Source organism: Sphaeramia orbicularis, chromosome 20, assembly GCF_902148855.1.
Source record: "Sphaeramia orbicularis chromosome 20, fSphaOr1.1, whole genome shotgun sequence".
Classification (NCBI taxonomy): domain Eukaryota; kingdom Metazoa; phylum Chordata; class Actinopteri; order Kurtiformes; family Apogonidae; genus Sphaeramia; species Sphaeramia orbicularis.
The window spans coordinates 8222881-8237791 of record NC_043976.1 but is presented as its reverse complement, the minus strand read 5'-3'; the positions used below and the strand labels follow the sequence as shown (position 1 = coordinate 8237791).

The window sequence follows — 14911 nt, the reverse complement described above, 5'->3', positions numbered from 1 at the left end:
ATGATTTCATAGATTTTCATGAGTTGCACTGTATCTGGATGTGACGTTTTTTGATTCTTTCCCAACCCCCCGAAGGGGAGGCAAGGGGGGTATGGTTTTTGGTTCGGTTTCTTTCTTTGTTTGTTAACATTCTAGCAGCAAAACAATTGGTTGAATTCATATTAAATTGGGTTTATAGATTGCCCACGACCCAGAATAGAACAGATTACATTTTGGGAAAAATAGCTCAAAGTTTACATTTTTTATGAATTTTTAGTTTTTTTTCCCCATTTACTTATAATGGGTGAAGTTTCAAATGTCTGTAGCTGCAAAACTATAGGTTCAGTTAATACCAAATTGGGTTTATAGATTACCAGTGACCCAGAATAGCTGTCATTACATTTTGGGAAAAGGAGGTCAAATTTTACATTTTTTATATGAATTTTAAAATCTTTTTTTCTTTTCCCATTCACTTACAATGGGCGGAATTTCAAATATCTATAAGAACATCGATTTTGTTTCAATTTACTTCACACACACTTGACACATATATAGAGGCAGTTGATATGCTGTCATCAGCACACACATAGACATGATGGCATCAACTGGATCGATGCCAAAATAAGCTACAATACGTGCGAGGGGCGGGGTTTGTTGTGCCTGGCACCTCTTGTTTTTTTCTTTGTTTATTAACACTTTAGCTTCAAAACTATTGGTTGAATTCAAACCAAACTGTGTTTATAGATTTCCAGTGACCTAGAACAGATGTCATTACATTTTGGGAAGGTAAGTCAAAGATCAAATTTTTGATGATTTTTTAAAATCCTCCCATTTACTTATAATTGGTAAAATACGTGTGAGGGGCGGGGTTTGTTGTGCCTGGCACCGCTTGTTTTTTGTTTGATTTTAGAGAACGAGGATTATGACGACTTAGAGGAAGTGCACATAAAGGGTTATCAAGAGGAAACCTTGACCTCCTGCAGCCCTTCTCTGATTATCTGCACAAACAGAGATAGGACTCTCTTCACTTATCTACAGTATCTCAGTTTTGCAAGAGAGTAAATTCTGTAAATGCACCAAACACCCTGGATGAAAGGCGGGTTCTCATTTTGTTTCTCACCACTCCACCAGGAGCCACTGGCACATTTACTAACCCTCTGTGTGGAGCCTACACTGTATAATGGGATTTATTCTGTATGACTATGAACACCTGGAGCGTGCAAGTGAAGGCAGCATAAAGGCTTAAAGTGGTTTACACAGATGAACAACATGCATCTCTTCCTACACAATCATCTGGAAATTAAGCTGTCAATAGCATTTGTTTAAATCTACTGGATTTTTTCATTGATGCATTTCTAAATATGCTGTTTGGTAAATGTGTTATTGATTTTCTACACTATTATCTGTCTCATTTCAAATAACACTATACACTTTAACCTCACAGCTAGAGACCAATGATTTCACAGCTTCCCCTCATGTATTTATTCTGTTTTTCTATAATTTTTCATCAGTCAGCATCTAGTATGAACCCAAAGTTTCATCTGACTTCTTTAAAATCCACATTTTATCTTTATTTTTGTCTGAGAATAGATAGCTTTACTGTTTTTGCTGTAGAAGTCTGACAGAACCTCTGGCAGTTTGTAGGTTTTAAGTCAAAGTTTTCAGCTTCCAAACAATTTTTTCTCCACATACACAACTTAAAACATTTTATTCTGATTTTAATGTCAGTTTTTTTTCATGATATATACTTATAGTTATTTATATTCATTAACTGATGTGTACATGTGCCCGAAAATAAGTATATTATCAACTGAATAAATGCAAACAGTGACAAAAACCTTTTTTTTCATAAATTATACACATTTATTATAGAGGTTCTGAAGATCCAAATGAGACAAAAAGACAGAACACTGCACTCAGTATTAGAGGGCGGGCCTTCTTTTTTATTGACTTTATTTACTTTAAAGACTGACAACTACTTTTTTTCAGCAACTTCCAAAATTTTCCTCCACATTTAACCTTCTGTAAGAGATTTCTAAGCATTTATTATAAATATCATCCACTGCATTTTGCATTTTTCAGTGAAAATAAGGTTTGTTTTTTTACTTAATTTAAAGACCATATAGATGTAAAGTATGAAAGCTCAGGGTAAATTCAAGGGTTATTACATCAAGATAGACAAAACATTAGAAAATGTGACTTGGTGAATCATACAGTGGTTCTCAAACTTTTTATAGTGGAGAACCCCCTGAAACACACTTTTTAGCCACATATTCCCAACTCTTGCTTCCGCATTTTTGATTGAAAAAAACTGGGCAAAATTTGTTCTTGTGTCAAAAGTGTCTGCTTATATTTTCAAAACTTTGTAAACAAACACCATATATATATATATATATATATAACTGTAATAAAAATTAAAAAAAAAAAATAAAAAAAAAATTAAACTAAATTTTGTGTGCAAAATATAAACTGGAAAGTGCTCTCTTTCATTAATAAGAAAAAATTGGTTAATAATGAATAAATAAACCCTTTGTCAACAAAAAATAACTAGAAGCACTCGGAGAGCGCAGACCTCCGCCAAGGCTGATCAGTGCCCCCCCCCGTGGGCCCCCCCACCCCCGATCACCACCAAAATTTAATCATTTCTTCCTTATCCCATTTCCAACAAACCCTGAAAATTTTATCCAAATCTGTCCATAACTTTTTGAGTTATGTTGCACACTAACGGACAGACAAACAAACAAACAGACAGACAGACAAACAAACAAACCCTGGCAAAAACACAACCTCCTTGGCGGAGGTAATTAGTGAGCTACTCAGATGAACTAATTTTGAATAATATAAAATTGAAATGTTCTTAAAATGTTACCAAAGCTTAAACAGGATGATTGACAATAAAACTATTTCATAAATGTTTTTATTGTGTTTTATATTTCAGCATTAATTCTCATTATTTATTTTGTATTCAGTACATGATGACTTATTTTTCCCAAAAAATTTAAAATACCCCCTGGGCTTCTTCCAAGTACCCCTAGGGGTACGTGTACCCCACTTTGGGAACCCCTGTTGTAGAAGATGTGTTTCCATGTTCACTACGGAGCTTCTGAACTTCCAAATGGGTCATGTGTGATGCAACTGACAGCTGAAAAACTACTTTTTACCAGAATTATTTAAATTTATCGATGGGATTAATGATTCAAATGATTCATAAATGATTTAAAAGTTACATTTTAGGTCAGTAGATACTTATGTTTGAGGGCAGTGGGTGTTTAAGGGTTCAGAAATTGGAAATACTCAGTGAAGCATCACTAGTCGTACGCAGCTGGAAAATGGACACATTTTGAATCCCTCTTCTGGACAAAAGTAACTAAAAGATTTTTTTTTTTTTCCAATAGTCACTGAGATTCAAACCCTCGTTTTCATGCACAGCCTATTTAGAGAGATAAGATTTTAGTGATCCCACCAAGGGGAAATTTCATTAACAGCAGCAAAATACAAAAAAAAAGGGGCAGAGAAGACAGACTGAAAACATACTAGTGTCAAAAAAACGTACTATTAATAGAAATTTAGATTTAAATTTTACTGCACTCTTCTTAATATCAAATGTCATATCACACAAGCCCCATTTAATATCTACTTTTTCTTGGTGTAACAAATGAGGTTAAAATTTTTTTTTACTCGATCAAAACATTTTGCCTTTAAAGATTTATCAGCCAACTGGAACATCTTAGTGAAAATCTTGTTGCACAATTAAAAATAAAACAAATTCCCAGGGGAAGGATGATATGCTCATTCTTTATTGATTAAAAATAATCAGGAGAAACATGCTTTGAACTCCAAAACGATCAAAAATAGAGCAAATTGAAAGAATGAAAAACTGAAAACAGGTGGAAAATTCCAATATTTTACAGCCTCGATGAGTTATTGCCTGGACAAAGTCTTTTTGCCGGTCATGTTCAGTTGCTACAGCTTTGTTAAACTACATGTAAGCAGGACAGAGAAGACTGGAGAACAGATGAGAACATGAGATCATTAGCCATTAGATCTTCAACTCTTGTTAGAAGCAGGGCTCAATTGAAGCAACACACACACACACACAAAAACATACACACACGTCTTCCAGGACTCATCCACACCTATCCTGTCCTCGTCCACAGAAGCAGACTACACCAGGAGAATGGCACCGAATACTGCACTTAGAGAACCTCAAGAGTAACAACGGGCTGATGACTGTGCAGATCTCCACCCAGGAGTACACAGCATCCGTACACCTATTTAACTTTATTTCAGGTTTCTTCACGTGTAACAAGATCTACAAGTCAGACATTTCAAGACACTGAAAATCTGAAAATGAAAGAAAAATAACAACACTTGGTCATTTTCAATTTAAGGCTAGAGTAAAATTTAACATCTTTAAAGTCAAAATACAAAGATCTCCTCTAACGTATCTGTAAGCATATGGCATCTGGAGGGTTATGACGTTATCACATCACCGTATTAAACAGTAAAACCTGCTGGCGTTTCAGATCTACACATTAGAGCTGAGTGTTAAATGAACCTCCCACTGCCGTCTGTGCCAACTGCGAGATGCACATTCATCATCGAAGCATGTCATTAATGCACATTAATACGTGAAAAACATCCAGAGTGCGGCTGAAAGGATGTGACATCTGTGCCTTTTCCATCAAAACCAAAATACATTTCTCATAGTTTATAATGTTTACAATCATAGGACGTAAAATCTTCATATCAGCTGCTCAGGAAATGATTTACAAGTCATAAAGCAGCCTCAGAACTTCAGATGTAGGTTTAAAATGACTACTGTAAACAGCCTCCGCTTTTCTAACAGCAGGTTTGCTGCGTTGCACGGCTACAAATTTGGGGAAATTTCTGATGGACAGGCAAGAAGCAGTGCATCAGGGCATCTGCGGCTCCACAGTACGATAGATTCAGACTTTTCAAAGGCAGAAAGTGAAAAGCTGATGAGTTAAAGTTAAAGAAGAGCCATATGTGAAAAGGGAATCCAATGCCAAAATTTGCAGTGCGGTCGTCTTCCTTCACGCGGCGCTACAACCCACAACGGCGTCATAGGACAGAAAAAAGGCCAAGAGTGAAACACCCAGTATAAAAACAAATCAAAGCCAAATGTCATTATTTACATACTACAGGTTAAATCAAGTACTTATTTTCATCCACATAAACAAATATGCACTTAAGTCTTTTTTTTTGTCTTAAAGAGTCTGAGAAACTGATTCCAAACAGACACAAACTAATACCAACAGACAGACATCTGCTCATACAACACATGCGGCTTCAGCTGCTGCTAAACCTTTTACTCAGCAATTTTTATATATAATTAAAGAGAAGGAATTTATATTGAGATTTTTTAACCAGTGTGAGAATATCACCAAAGTGTAAAAAGTAAAAAAAAAAAAAAAAATTTTCTTAACCCATAAAGACCCAGTGCTACTTTTATTGTCCCAAATGATTTTTTTTCTCCATTTAATCTTTCTTAGGTGATTTATTATATCATCTTCTGTAATTAGCATTTTTTTCCATTATAAATCATGTATTATCCTATATTCAATTCACTGATCATGTAGATGATCATTAAAGCTCAGAGTAAATTTAAAGGTTATTATATCAGAAACAGAAAAAACAAAAAAAAACAAAAAAAAAGAAGACTTTTCCAGCAAAATCTATTATTAAGTGAAAATAAAACAAGTGCCTGCATCCAGTGTCATTGATCTAACTCCATGGGTCAATGTTGTAGAAGATGACAGTGTTTCCATGTTCACTATGGAGCCTCTGAACGTCCAAATGGGTCATAACTGATGACCATGAAAGGACGACAAAGTGCATTTTACACCATGGATTGATAGGATTAGTGGATCAACAGGTATTAGAGTTTATGTCAGTCGATGGTTTTGGTCGCTGGTGGATGTTTGGGTCTTTATGGGTTAAATATTACTGTAGTCTATATCACTGACACAGATGGATAAGGCTGTATTTCATTCTATTATAAACAAGTCCTACAAACTACATTTAACTGATCTTATAAACTGATATTTTCTCTAAAGGTGCGATTCATCTCATTCATTTCTTTGTTCGATTATTCTACACAAATTAGAATCAATATTCGTAGAAGGTGGTGCTGATAGTACCGACACAAAAGGCCAGTCCTACTTTCAGATTTTAGGTGAATTTGTTGTTCAGCTCCACATTTAGTGATTTACTTGGAGTTTAATTTTGTGTTATTTCTTACATTGACATTCAGTTCAACAGTTTCTAATCATGTAAAAGATTTCAGACATGAAGAAGGGGATGATGTCAGATGATTAATCCCGTGTTGAGTTTCAATCGACCTCTGTGTGATCCACTTTACATACGTTGCTGCTCATCTGTACTTGTTGGACGAATAAAATTTACAATCTGAGCTACTAATAAGTTGTGTCTGAGTAAAAAGTTTGACATTAGCAGCTGGAGTCACATTTGCACATTTCAGACAACATTATGCTCCATATGGTAACTGGGGACTTCCCCAAAACGTGCATTCAGTAGTTCTGATGAATATAAGGCATTGTTACACTTATCAGGATTCAAGGGCGTTAGTTCAGATTGTGCAAATGCATCACATATTAGAGAGAGAAAGGAAAAAAAAACAAAACAAAAACAACAGAATAAGGGCGACCAGAATGGTAACTGAAAACTGGTTGTTGTAGATGTTTGCATCCTTCTACGTATACACTGTAAACTTTTTAAGTGATTCTGATACTGTACGTTCTGATACTCGAGCCGAACGAGGCGGCGTTGTGTAATCCTATGGGTGACAAAAACGGTACTGTTTTCTTTGGCAGTAGTGGTTTCTTTACAGCCATAGAAGAAGAAAAAAATGCATTAAACTATTTTTTTTTTTATTTTCACATTTTTTAGTCAAGTCACGGTCCCAGGTAGAACAACAGTTTAACTAATGCTGAGCTGAGCAAAGCCCATCAATTTGATGTCATCTGGTATTTCAGATCCCTCAATCCCAGAAGCCTGGAAAGAAATACAAATAAAAAAGGAAGTATGTTATTATGATTAAAGCAGAAAATATACAGGGTGTCCACAAAGTCTCTTTACAATTTAAAACACTTTTTACAAAAGCAACTGATGAGATACTGTAAGTTAATCAGATTTGTTCTATGACTCAGTGGTTCAAAGTTTTTAATCACATTGTGGGATCATGTGAAATCGAATCATTGGCTCATTTTTCTTCAACGAGAGATCGATTAGTGCAAATGTTTACCTTGACCTTTTGACCTATGCTACAGTGAACATGGCAAGAAACCCAGTACGGTCTTGATGTGCTTCATGCAACTAAAGGTGTCCATGTAGAGGTTTATTAAAGGAGTGATATTTTGCTTTTTTAAATGGAATTTCCCTATGGGTCTACATAAACTTTAAATGCTATGCTTGGGTCTGAATTCTTCATTAATTCAACTCCACAGGCCCATCTTCACTAGAAAGGTCGTTTTGAGCGCTGGCCCTTTAAATGCAAATGAGCCACTTCGCTCCCCACCCCCTCCAGGTTGTTGACCTTGCTGTTCTGTCCCATTCAGCCTCCTGTGTTCGTTAATACAACCAACTGAACATTTTAGGTAATCAGCTCGAAGTTTGGATATAGTTTCAGTATGGACTACAATCACTGCTGCTGGTAAACAATTATGGCAGGAAGGGAAAATGACAACTTCATTCACGTCATTCCAACATAGACTTACAGCAAAAAAAAAAAAAAAAGTAAACAGGCACTGAAACAAACAGCTCCGTCTCTGAGAAATGTTCATTAGAGTCTTGACCTTAAATGTGCAAACGTCGTGACGTAACTAGTTATAAAACGTAACAAATTAAGAAGGAATTGAAACGGGTTGTAGAAATCCACTCAATTTTTTGCCAGAATGAATATCAAGATAGCTTTGTAGCACCTGGAGGGTTCAAATTCAAACTTTATGGACTATTAGGGTCCAAATACACAAATAAATGTACCAAAGACAAATAAAAGTGGTTTAGCAAAATATGACTCCTTTAAATGTGGCAAAAATTATCAATACCTTATTTTCATTTTGTAATAATTTTTACAGACTGGTCTATCCATTTGCTTTAGTAATAAATTGTTACATTGTAAAAAGACTCTAGGGACACCTTATATTTTAATTAGCTGCATATATAATCATCTTTTTGGACAGAATAGGGTTCACTCACCAGTTTGAAAGTGACATTTTTATTGGCTTGAGGCTCATCGACTATTTTCTGCAAATTTGCAGCAACTGAAAGAAAAAGTCAAAGGAAAGCAACAAATTAATTTAAAACTTTTACAGAACCTGTTGTAAAACCTGTTCTTTTTACTGATAAACACAAGAAAATATGAGTGTAAGCCATGTGTGCTGTGCTTTGCTGTAGGTGTTGAAACATACGGTTAGTTGACATTTAACCTTCAGGTGGGTAAAACTGATTAAAAACATAGTAAGTGCGTCTTTTTGATCACTGACCTATTACTAAGTCCCTCCCATCCACCAGGCCTGCAGACACCAGCTCCTGGGACACACCATCTGCCGTGTCTGGAAAGTCAAAACAGAGGACACACATTCACCCAGATGCAGCAAAACCAAAATAAGTAAATATTAACCTGTTGCAACCATCATGTAACCGTCTTCTAAACATTCTTCCCACACACAAATCTCCAACTAATTGCTTCTTTCTACTTCTATTTTAAGGCAAAGATCAGAGTTCATCTGTTATTGATTATCCAATACAAGACACCCTTGCATCAAAAAAAATTGTAAGTTTGGGACATTTAACGATGACACCTGCAAAAAAACAAAACAAAAAAAAAACAAAACATTAGACTCACCTCTTCCAGGCATAAATTCAAAGCGGATGTCATTTAGCTCCTTCTTTGAATTTCTGAAGACATAAAGAAATAAGGAGATTCCAATAAGTGGTGCAGACTAACTGAAATGCAGTATATTAAAAATAACAACAAAAACGTACCTTAACCTTAAAACTAAACTAATGGGAGCCTTAGCATAACCTAAGGCAGCTGGAGGAGCCTGTCAAAACACAAAAACGAGTACAATAAATGCCTGAGAAAATAGAACGGAACTTTGTAAAGCACCCAGCACTGACAATGGTAATCAGATGCGAGAAAAACATTTGCTTGGAAAAATAAGGTGAGGCGGGCTGACCTGTGTGGGAACGGCAGCGGGGGGTGCACCTGGTGTGGGAGACACAGCCTGGGCAGTGGATTGAGTGTTGACCGGTGTGGGCTGCAATGGAACCTGGCCCGCAGCCTGAGGTAGTTCAGCCTGACCGGCGGCTATTGGCTGGAGGTGACTACTTAAATGCTCAGGAGTCTGGAAAATCTGAAGGACACACATCACCACATAGTATTTAATCCAGGGTTTGAAACTGAAACAGTGTCAAGTCCATGTAAACCTGAACATAGTCTTTAAATTTGAGGACAGAGCTGCTAAAGGAAGGTGCACATTGTCAAATTCTGGTGTTTTTCACCTTGCAGCTTTAATGATTTAGTCATGATAAAGTGATTAAAATACAACCATAAAACTGCACAGTGCATTGCATTTATTTGACTAAAAAAGTGTCTCAAGTTATTAGTATGTAAATTAATCTCCAGCAGTCCATTGGATGCAAAAGATTTCTCACAATCCATTCAAAAAATAAAAATGAAGAGAGGTTTGTGTGTGAGCTCTTGTCTCAAAATATTGTTAGAATAATGTTATTAGTTGTAGTAAACACCCTGTAAAATTCCAGCTTTATATTTCCACTAGTTTTCTGAGATATTAGGGCCTTGAAAGTGGGTTGTGACAGTGAATTTGTGAAAAAAAAAAAAAAAGAGTCAGGAAATGATAGAGTTCAAGAGTCATTACTTTTGAGCACTTCAAAACAGATGAAATTTTCAGGAGTCGTTATAACGTGCTTTTTCTTTAACTTAGGGAGTTCATGGACAAATATTTGCCAAATTCCAGCTTCTTGTACACTTTAAAAAAACTTTATAATTTGTCCCAAACTTTGCAATTATGTCCCAGTTCATCTCCACAAAGAAGCATATCGGACCTTTCACATCTGTTTCTCTTACTGTAGTATCATTGTGCTGGTTAAGTAATTTTGTGGGAGAAAAGTTAAAAATGCACCTATATTTTAAAGGAATATTGTGAATTATTATGGACGAGGTCCATAAAGACAATCGCATCAGTAGAAATAGCATGTACATACGAATCGATGGAATTCACATCAACTGGCCGACAGTAAAAACTTCCATCTGATGCTGAAATCAATACATCATTCCAAGTCTTCGAAAATAAAAGCAGTAAAATTTCACTCCCCATTTCCTCAGTATCTCAAATCTGATGAAACAAATAAGGCTGAAATTTGTGAAGTTATTTTGTGTGGTGTTTACCAGAATTTAGGACATTATTTACTGAAAGTATGAAGCGAATGGGAGACGGTCACAGTTGGTAGTGGTGGTGACCTCCATGTACTGACCCAGAATAGTTCTTTATGAGCAAACGTTAGTTCACAAATCAGTGAACACAGAACACGTGAGGCGTTTTAGATTACAACAGTAGCACACAACCATCAATCATCATCCAAACCCACCTGCATTTAGAGCTTTTGGTCCCTGATGGATTATCATATACATGAGGTATTTTAATCTTTTAAACATCTAAATATCTAATTCAGAAACCAATCCACCACTGCCTCCATAAAAAAGACAAACTCACCTCTGAATTCTGTGATCCCTCCTTCACTCTTGGTGACTGAAAAACAGACAGAAAATAAAAACATTTAGACAATTATTTCACTACTATGTTGTGTTTTTTGGCAAAGCAGATGATCGAGTGGGGATGGATGCAAAGAACACACAGAAACTACAGATAAAAATGGTCACTCGTTTACTTTTCTCATTCTTGTCCATTTAATTTATCTTCTGTTGTTCTAAAGAAACATCAGATCCTCCAGTTACTCAACTGAAGCTTGATATTAAAAGAGACGACAGAAATAGGTCTGCTGACAGATGTTTTCTCTTACTACAGTGCATCCGAAAAGTATTCAATCCCCTTCACTTTTTCCCTATTTAGTTGTGTTGCAGCCTTATTCTGAAATGGATTAAATTCACTTTTTTCCACATCAATCTACACACAATACCCCATAATGACAAAGTGAAAAAAGTTTTAGAAATTTTTGCAAATGTATTAAAAATGAAAAACTGAACTATCACATGTACATAAGTATTCAACCCTTTATTCAGTACTTTGTTGAGGCACCTTTGGCAGCGATTCCAGCCTCAAGTCTTCTTGGGCATGATGCTACAAGCTTGGCACACGTGTATTTGGGGTATTTTTCCCATTCTCCTCAGATCCTCAAGCTCTGTCAGGTTAGATGGGGAGTGTCGCTGCACAGTTATTTTCAGGTCTTTCCAGAGATGCTCAATCGGGTTCCAGTCTGGGCTCTGGCCAGGCCACTCAAGGACATTCACAGACTTGTCCCGAAGCCACTCCTTCGTTATCTTGGCTGTGTGCTTCGAGTCGTTGTCCTGTTGGAAGGTGAACTTTCGTCCCAGTCTGAGGTCCTGAGCGCTCTGGAGCAGGTTTTCATCCAGGATGTCTCTGTACATTGCTGCATTCATCTTTCCCTTGATCCTGACTAGTCTCCCAGTTCCTGCCGCTGAAAAACATCCCCACAGCATGATGCTGCCACCACCATGCTTCACCATAGGGATGCTATTTGCCAGGTCATAAGCGGTGCCTGGTTTCTTCCAGACGTGACAATTGGCATTCAGGCCAAATAGTTCAATGTTGGTTTCCTCTGACGAGAGAATCTTGTTTCTCATGGTCTGAGAGTCCTTTAGGTGCCTTTTGGCAAACTCCAAGCAGGCTGTCACGTGGCTTTTACTGAGGAGAGGCTTCTGTCTGCCCACTCTACCATAAAGGCCTGATTGGCGCAGCACTGCAGAGATAGTTGGCTTCCTGGAAGGTTCCCCCATTTCCTCAGAGGAATGCTAGAGCTCTGTCAGAGTGACCATCGGGTTCTTGGTCACCTCCCTGACCAAGGCCCTTCTCAACCGATTGCTCAGTTTGGACGGGTGGCCAACTCTAGGAAGAGTCCTGGTGGTTCCAAACTCCTTCGATTTATAAATGATGGAGGCCACTGTGCTCTTCAGGACCTTCAATGCTGTAGAAATTTTTCTGTACCCTTCCCCAGATCTGTGTCTCGTTACATTCCTGTCTTGGAGGTCTACAAACAATTCCTTTGACTTCATGGCTTGGTTTCTGCTCTGACATGCACTGTCAGCTGTGGGACCATATATAGACAGGTGTGTGCCTTTCCAAATTAAGTCCAATCAAATGAATTTACCCCAGGTGGACTCCAGTCAAGTCATGGAAACATGTCAAGAATGATCAGTGGAAACAGGATGCACCTGAGCTCAATTTTAAATGTCACAGCAAAGGTAGTGAATACTTATGTCCATATGAAATTTCAGTTTTTTATTTTTAATACATTTGCAAAAATTTCTAAAAAGCTTTTTTCACTTTGTCATTATGGGATATTGTGTGTAGATTGATGAGAAAAAAAAGAATTTAATCCATTTTGGAATAAGGCTGTAACATAAAATGTGGAAAAAGTGAAGGGGATTGAATACTTTCCAGATGCACTGTACTGCTGCAGTTATCAGTTTGATACTGTATTTCTGACTGTATGTGGTTATATGAAAACATATCTGAAAACATATAACCACATATGACATAAACATGAGTCCAATTCAGAGCAGTATCATATGGTGATTTAAAAAAAACAAAACAAAACAAAAAAAACCTCATTCACTTTTTGATCAGCAATCAGTCTAAATTACAAGACAAATGCAAATATCACTATATTTCTATGATATAATGTTGATATAAAATTGAACACATGTTAATAGAGTTCATCAACATTACACACCTGTAGAAATGTGACCAAAGGTTTTGGCACTGACATTTTTTTTTTTTTTTCGTTAGCGCTGCTGCTTCATTTTCCTTCCCCCTCACATGTCTCTGGGGTACACTGAAGAGCAATTCTTAGAATTCTATGAAAGATATTTACTGGGAAATAAATGACATTTATGCAACAAGTCAGCCAAAACTTTTGGTCACAGCTGTGGGTGCTGGTAAGTGAGTTGTAAACGAGTGAAAATAGAAATCTTATTGTTTTAATTTTAGTTTTAGATTCAAAAGTCCAAAGGCAGCAAAAGTAAATATAGCATTAGAGGAAAAACAAACTGAGAAAGAAAGAAAGAAAGAATGAAAGAATGAAAGAAAGAAAGAAAGAAAGAAAGAAAGAAAGAAAGAAAGAAAGAAAGAAAGAAAGAAAGAAAGAAAGAAAAGTTGGAGTAGTGGCAGACAGAAGTGTTGTGGGCCTAAATGAGGACAAACTGATATGATGTAATGTGGCGTCTGGGCTGATGTCTGAAATCACATCAACCCATGAATCACACGTCTGATTCAAAGCAACAGCGTGTTGAGCCCATTTCTGAGGAGACCAACAGTCTTCCACAGGTACAGAACTATGAATGAGAATCCTACATACAGTCTGAGTTCAGTTTGCCCACAAAAAGCCAAGTATGAAAGCAGAACAGCAGGAGCCAGGATCACTGAGGGTCATTAGTGATTTATCAGACAAAAATCTGTCACTGGGTTGATAAGTAATTCACCTTGTATTGATTAAATATGATTTGGTCAGTAAAAATAAAAGTAATTCCAACAAAGAAATGGAAATACAGATGGCGTCCAGGAAAGGTGACTCCCCCTCTTTCGATTCAACAACTAATAAACGACATTGGCTTTAGTGACAACTTGGCTGTTGAGTGAAATACTGTTATTAAGTGTATATGAAAGGCACACATTTAGTTTTTGCTGAGCACAACCTACACTACAATCTGTGCATTGGTTCAGTTAAAACAAAACTACGCTTCTTTCTCAGGTGACATAAAATATCTCAGTGAGATTTGATGAGGTTAACCTGTGGGTCAAATTCCAGTTCCATGTGATCTGCAGTATGTAGGATTTCAGCTGTACTGTAAATGCTGTAAATGCTGAGCCTTTTAACCAGCTATGTCATAATGTAGTCATCCTCTAAGTTAGTGTAAGAATGTGTAAGTTACATCACATGGGAACAAAGCAGCTACTGTGAAAGAAACAAGAAGCAGCGATTCTTTCATTTATTGTAATTACAAAAATCTAGACTTGACAAAAAGTCATGATATTGTGCTTTGTAGTAACTGTCCTATAAACAAAAGCTTATCTGCTCTTTCCTACACCTTATTCCTGGCCTTTTATTGTGTAACATGCTGCCTAAACCCAGAGAGAGTCCTTCCTTGTTAGGGGATGCCATCTGTATTATGGTGGCAAGTGAACAACCCTGGACGCAGGCAGCTCGAGTGGGTAGGAGAAGCGCACTTGTCGCCTGGGGGTGCTAACAGGCTTCACCTGCTGCTCCTTGGCCGTCAGACAGAACATACATACATACAGGAGACTCAGTGGAGAGACAATGGACAAACATGCTACTGCATAAACATGAAAAGGACAATTTAAACGGTGTACAGCGATTAAAAGACAGACATATGAAGTATTCAAGTGTTAATGTGTGCACGTGAGGCAGATGCATCTCATGGGTTCATCTCACCCTTAGAGCGGCAACGGCTGCTTTGCCTTCTTCACTTTCTTCATCCAGCTCATCGTCACTCCATTCCCACTCACCATCTTCTGTTTTATGCAGGCGGCCGCTGGAACCTGGCACTCGACGGACCTGACACAAATACAGACACACAACTAAGTAGTGGTAAAAACAATAGATTTGAACTAAACTATGTTGTTACATCTGAGCCCTAGTATCTTAC

The 14911-nt window shown here is 37.1% G+C and overlaps 1 protein-coding gene across 2 annotated transcripts in view; it reads right to left on the bottom strand.

Annotated features, from left to right (window-relative positions):
- Positions 1–5960: 5960 nt before the first annotated feature.
- Positions 5961–14911, bottom strand: part of oxsr1b (oxidative stress responsive kinase 1b) — a 45184-nt gene continuing 36233 nt past the window's right edge. Inside the window, exons 11-19 of one of the 2 annotated variants that reach the window (XM_030122878.1) lie at positions 14698–14820; positions 14433–14510; positions 10761–10796; positions 9204–9380; positions 9010–9068; positions 8870–8922; positions 8508–8576; positions 8221–8285; positions 5961–7017 (exon numbers count right to left, since the gene is read on the bottom strand). In XM_030122878.1, coding sequence (XP_029978738.1) covers positions 6943–7017; positions 8221–8285; positions 8508–8576; positions 8870–8922; positions 9010–9068; positions 9204–9380; positions 10761–10796; positions 14433–14510; positions 14698–14820 — 735 coding nt within the window. In that variant the 3' untranslated portion in view covers positions 5961–6942. The remainder of the gene's footprint in view (positions 7018–8220; positions 8286–8507; positions 8577–8869; positions 8923–9009; positions 9069–9203; positions 9381–10760; positions 10797–14432; positions 14511–14697; positions 14821–14911) is intronic. The other variant, XM_030122879.1, reaches the window with a different exon arrangement.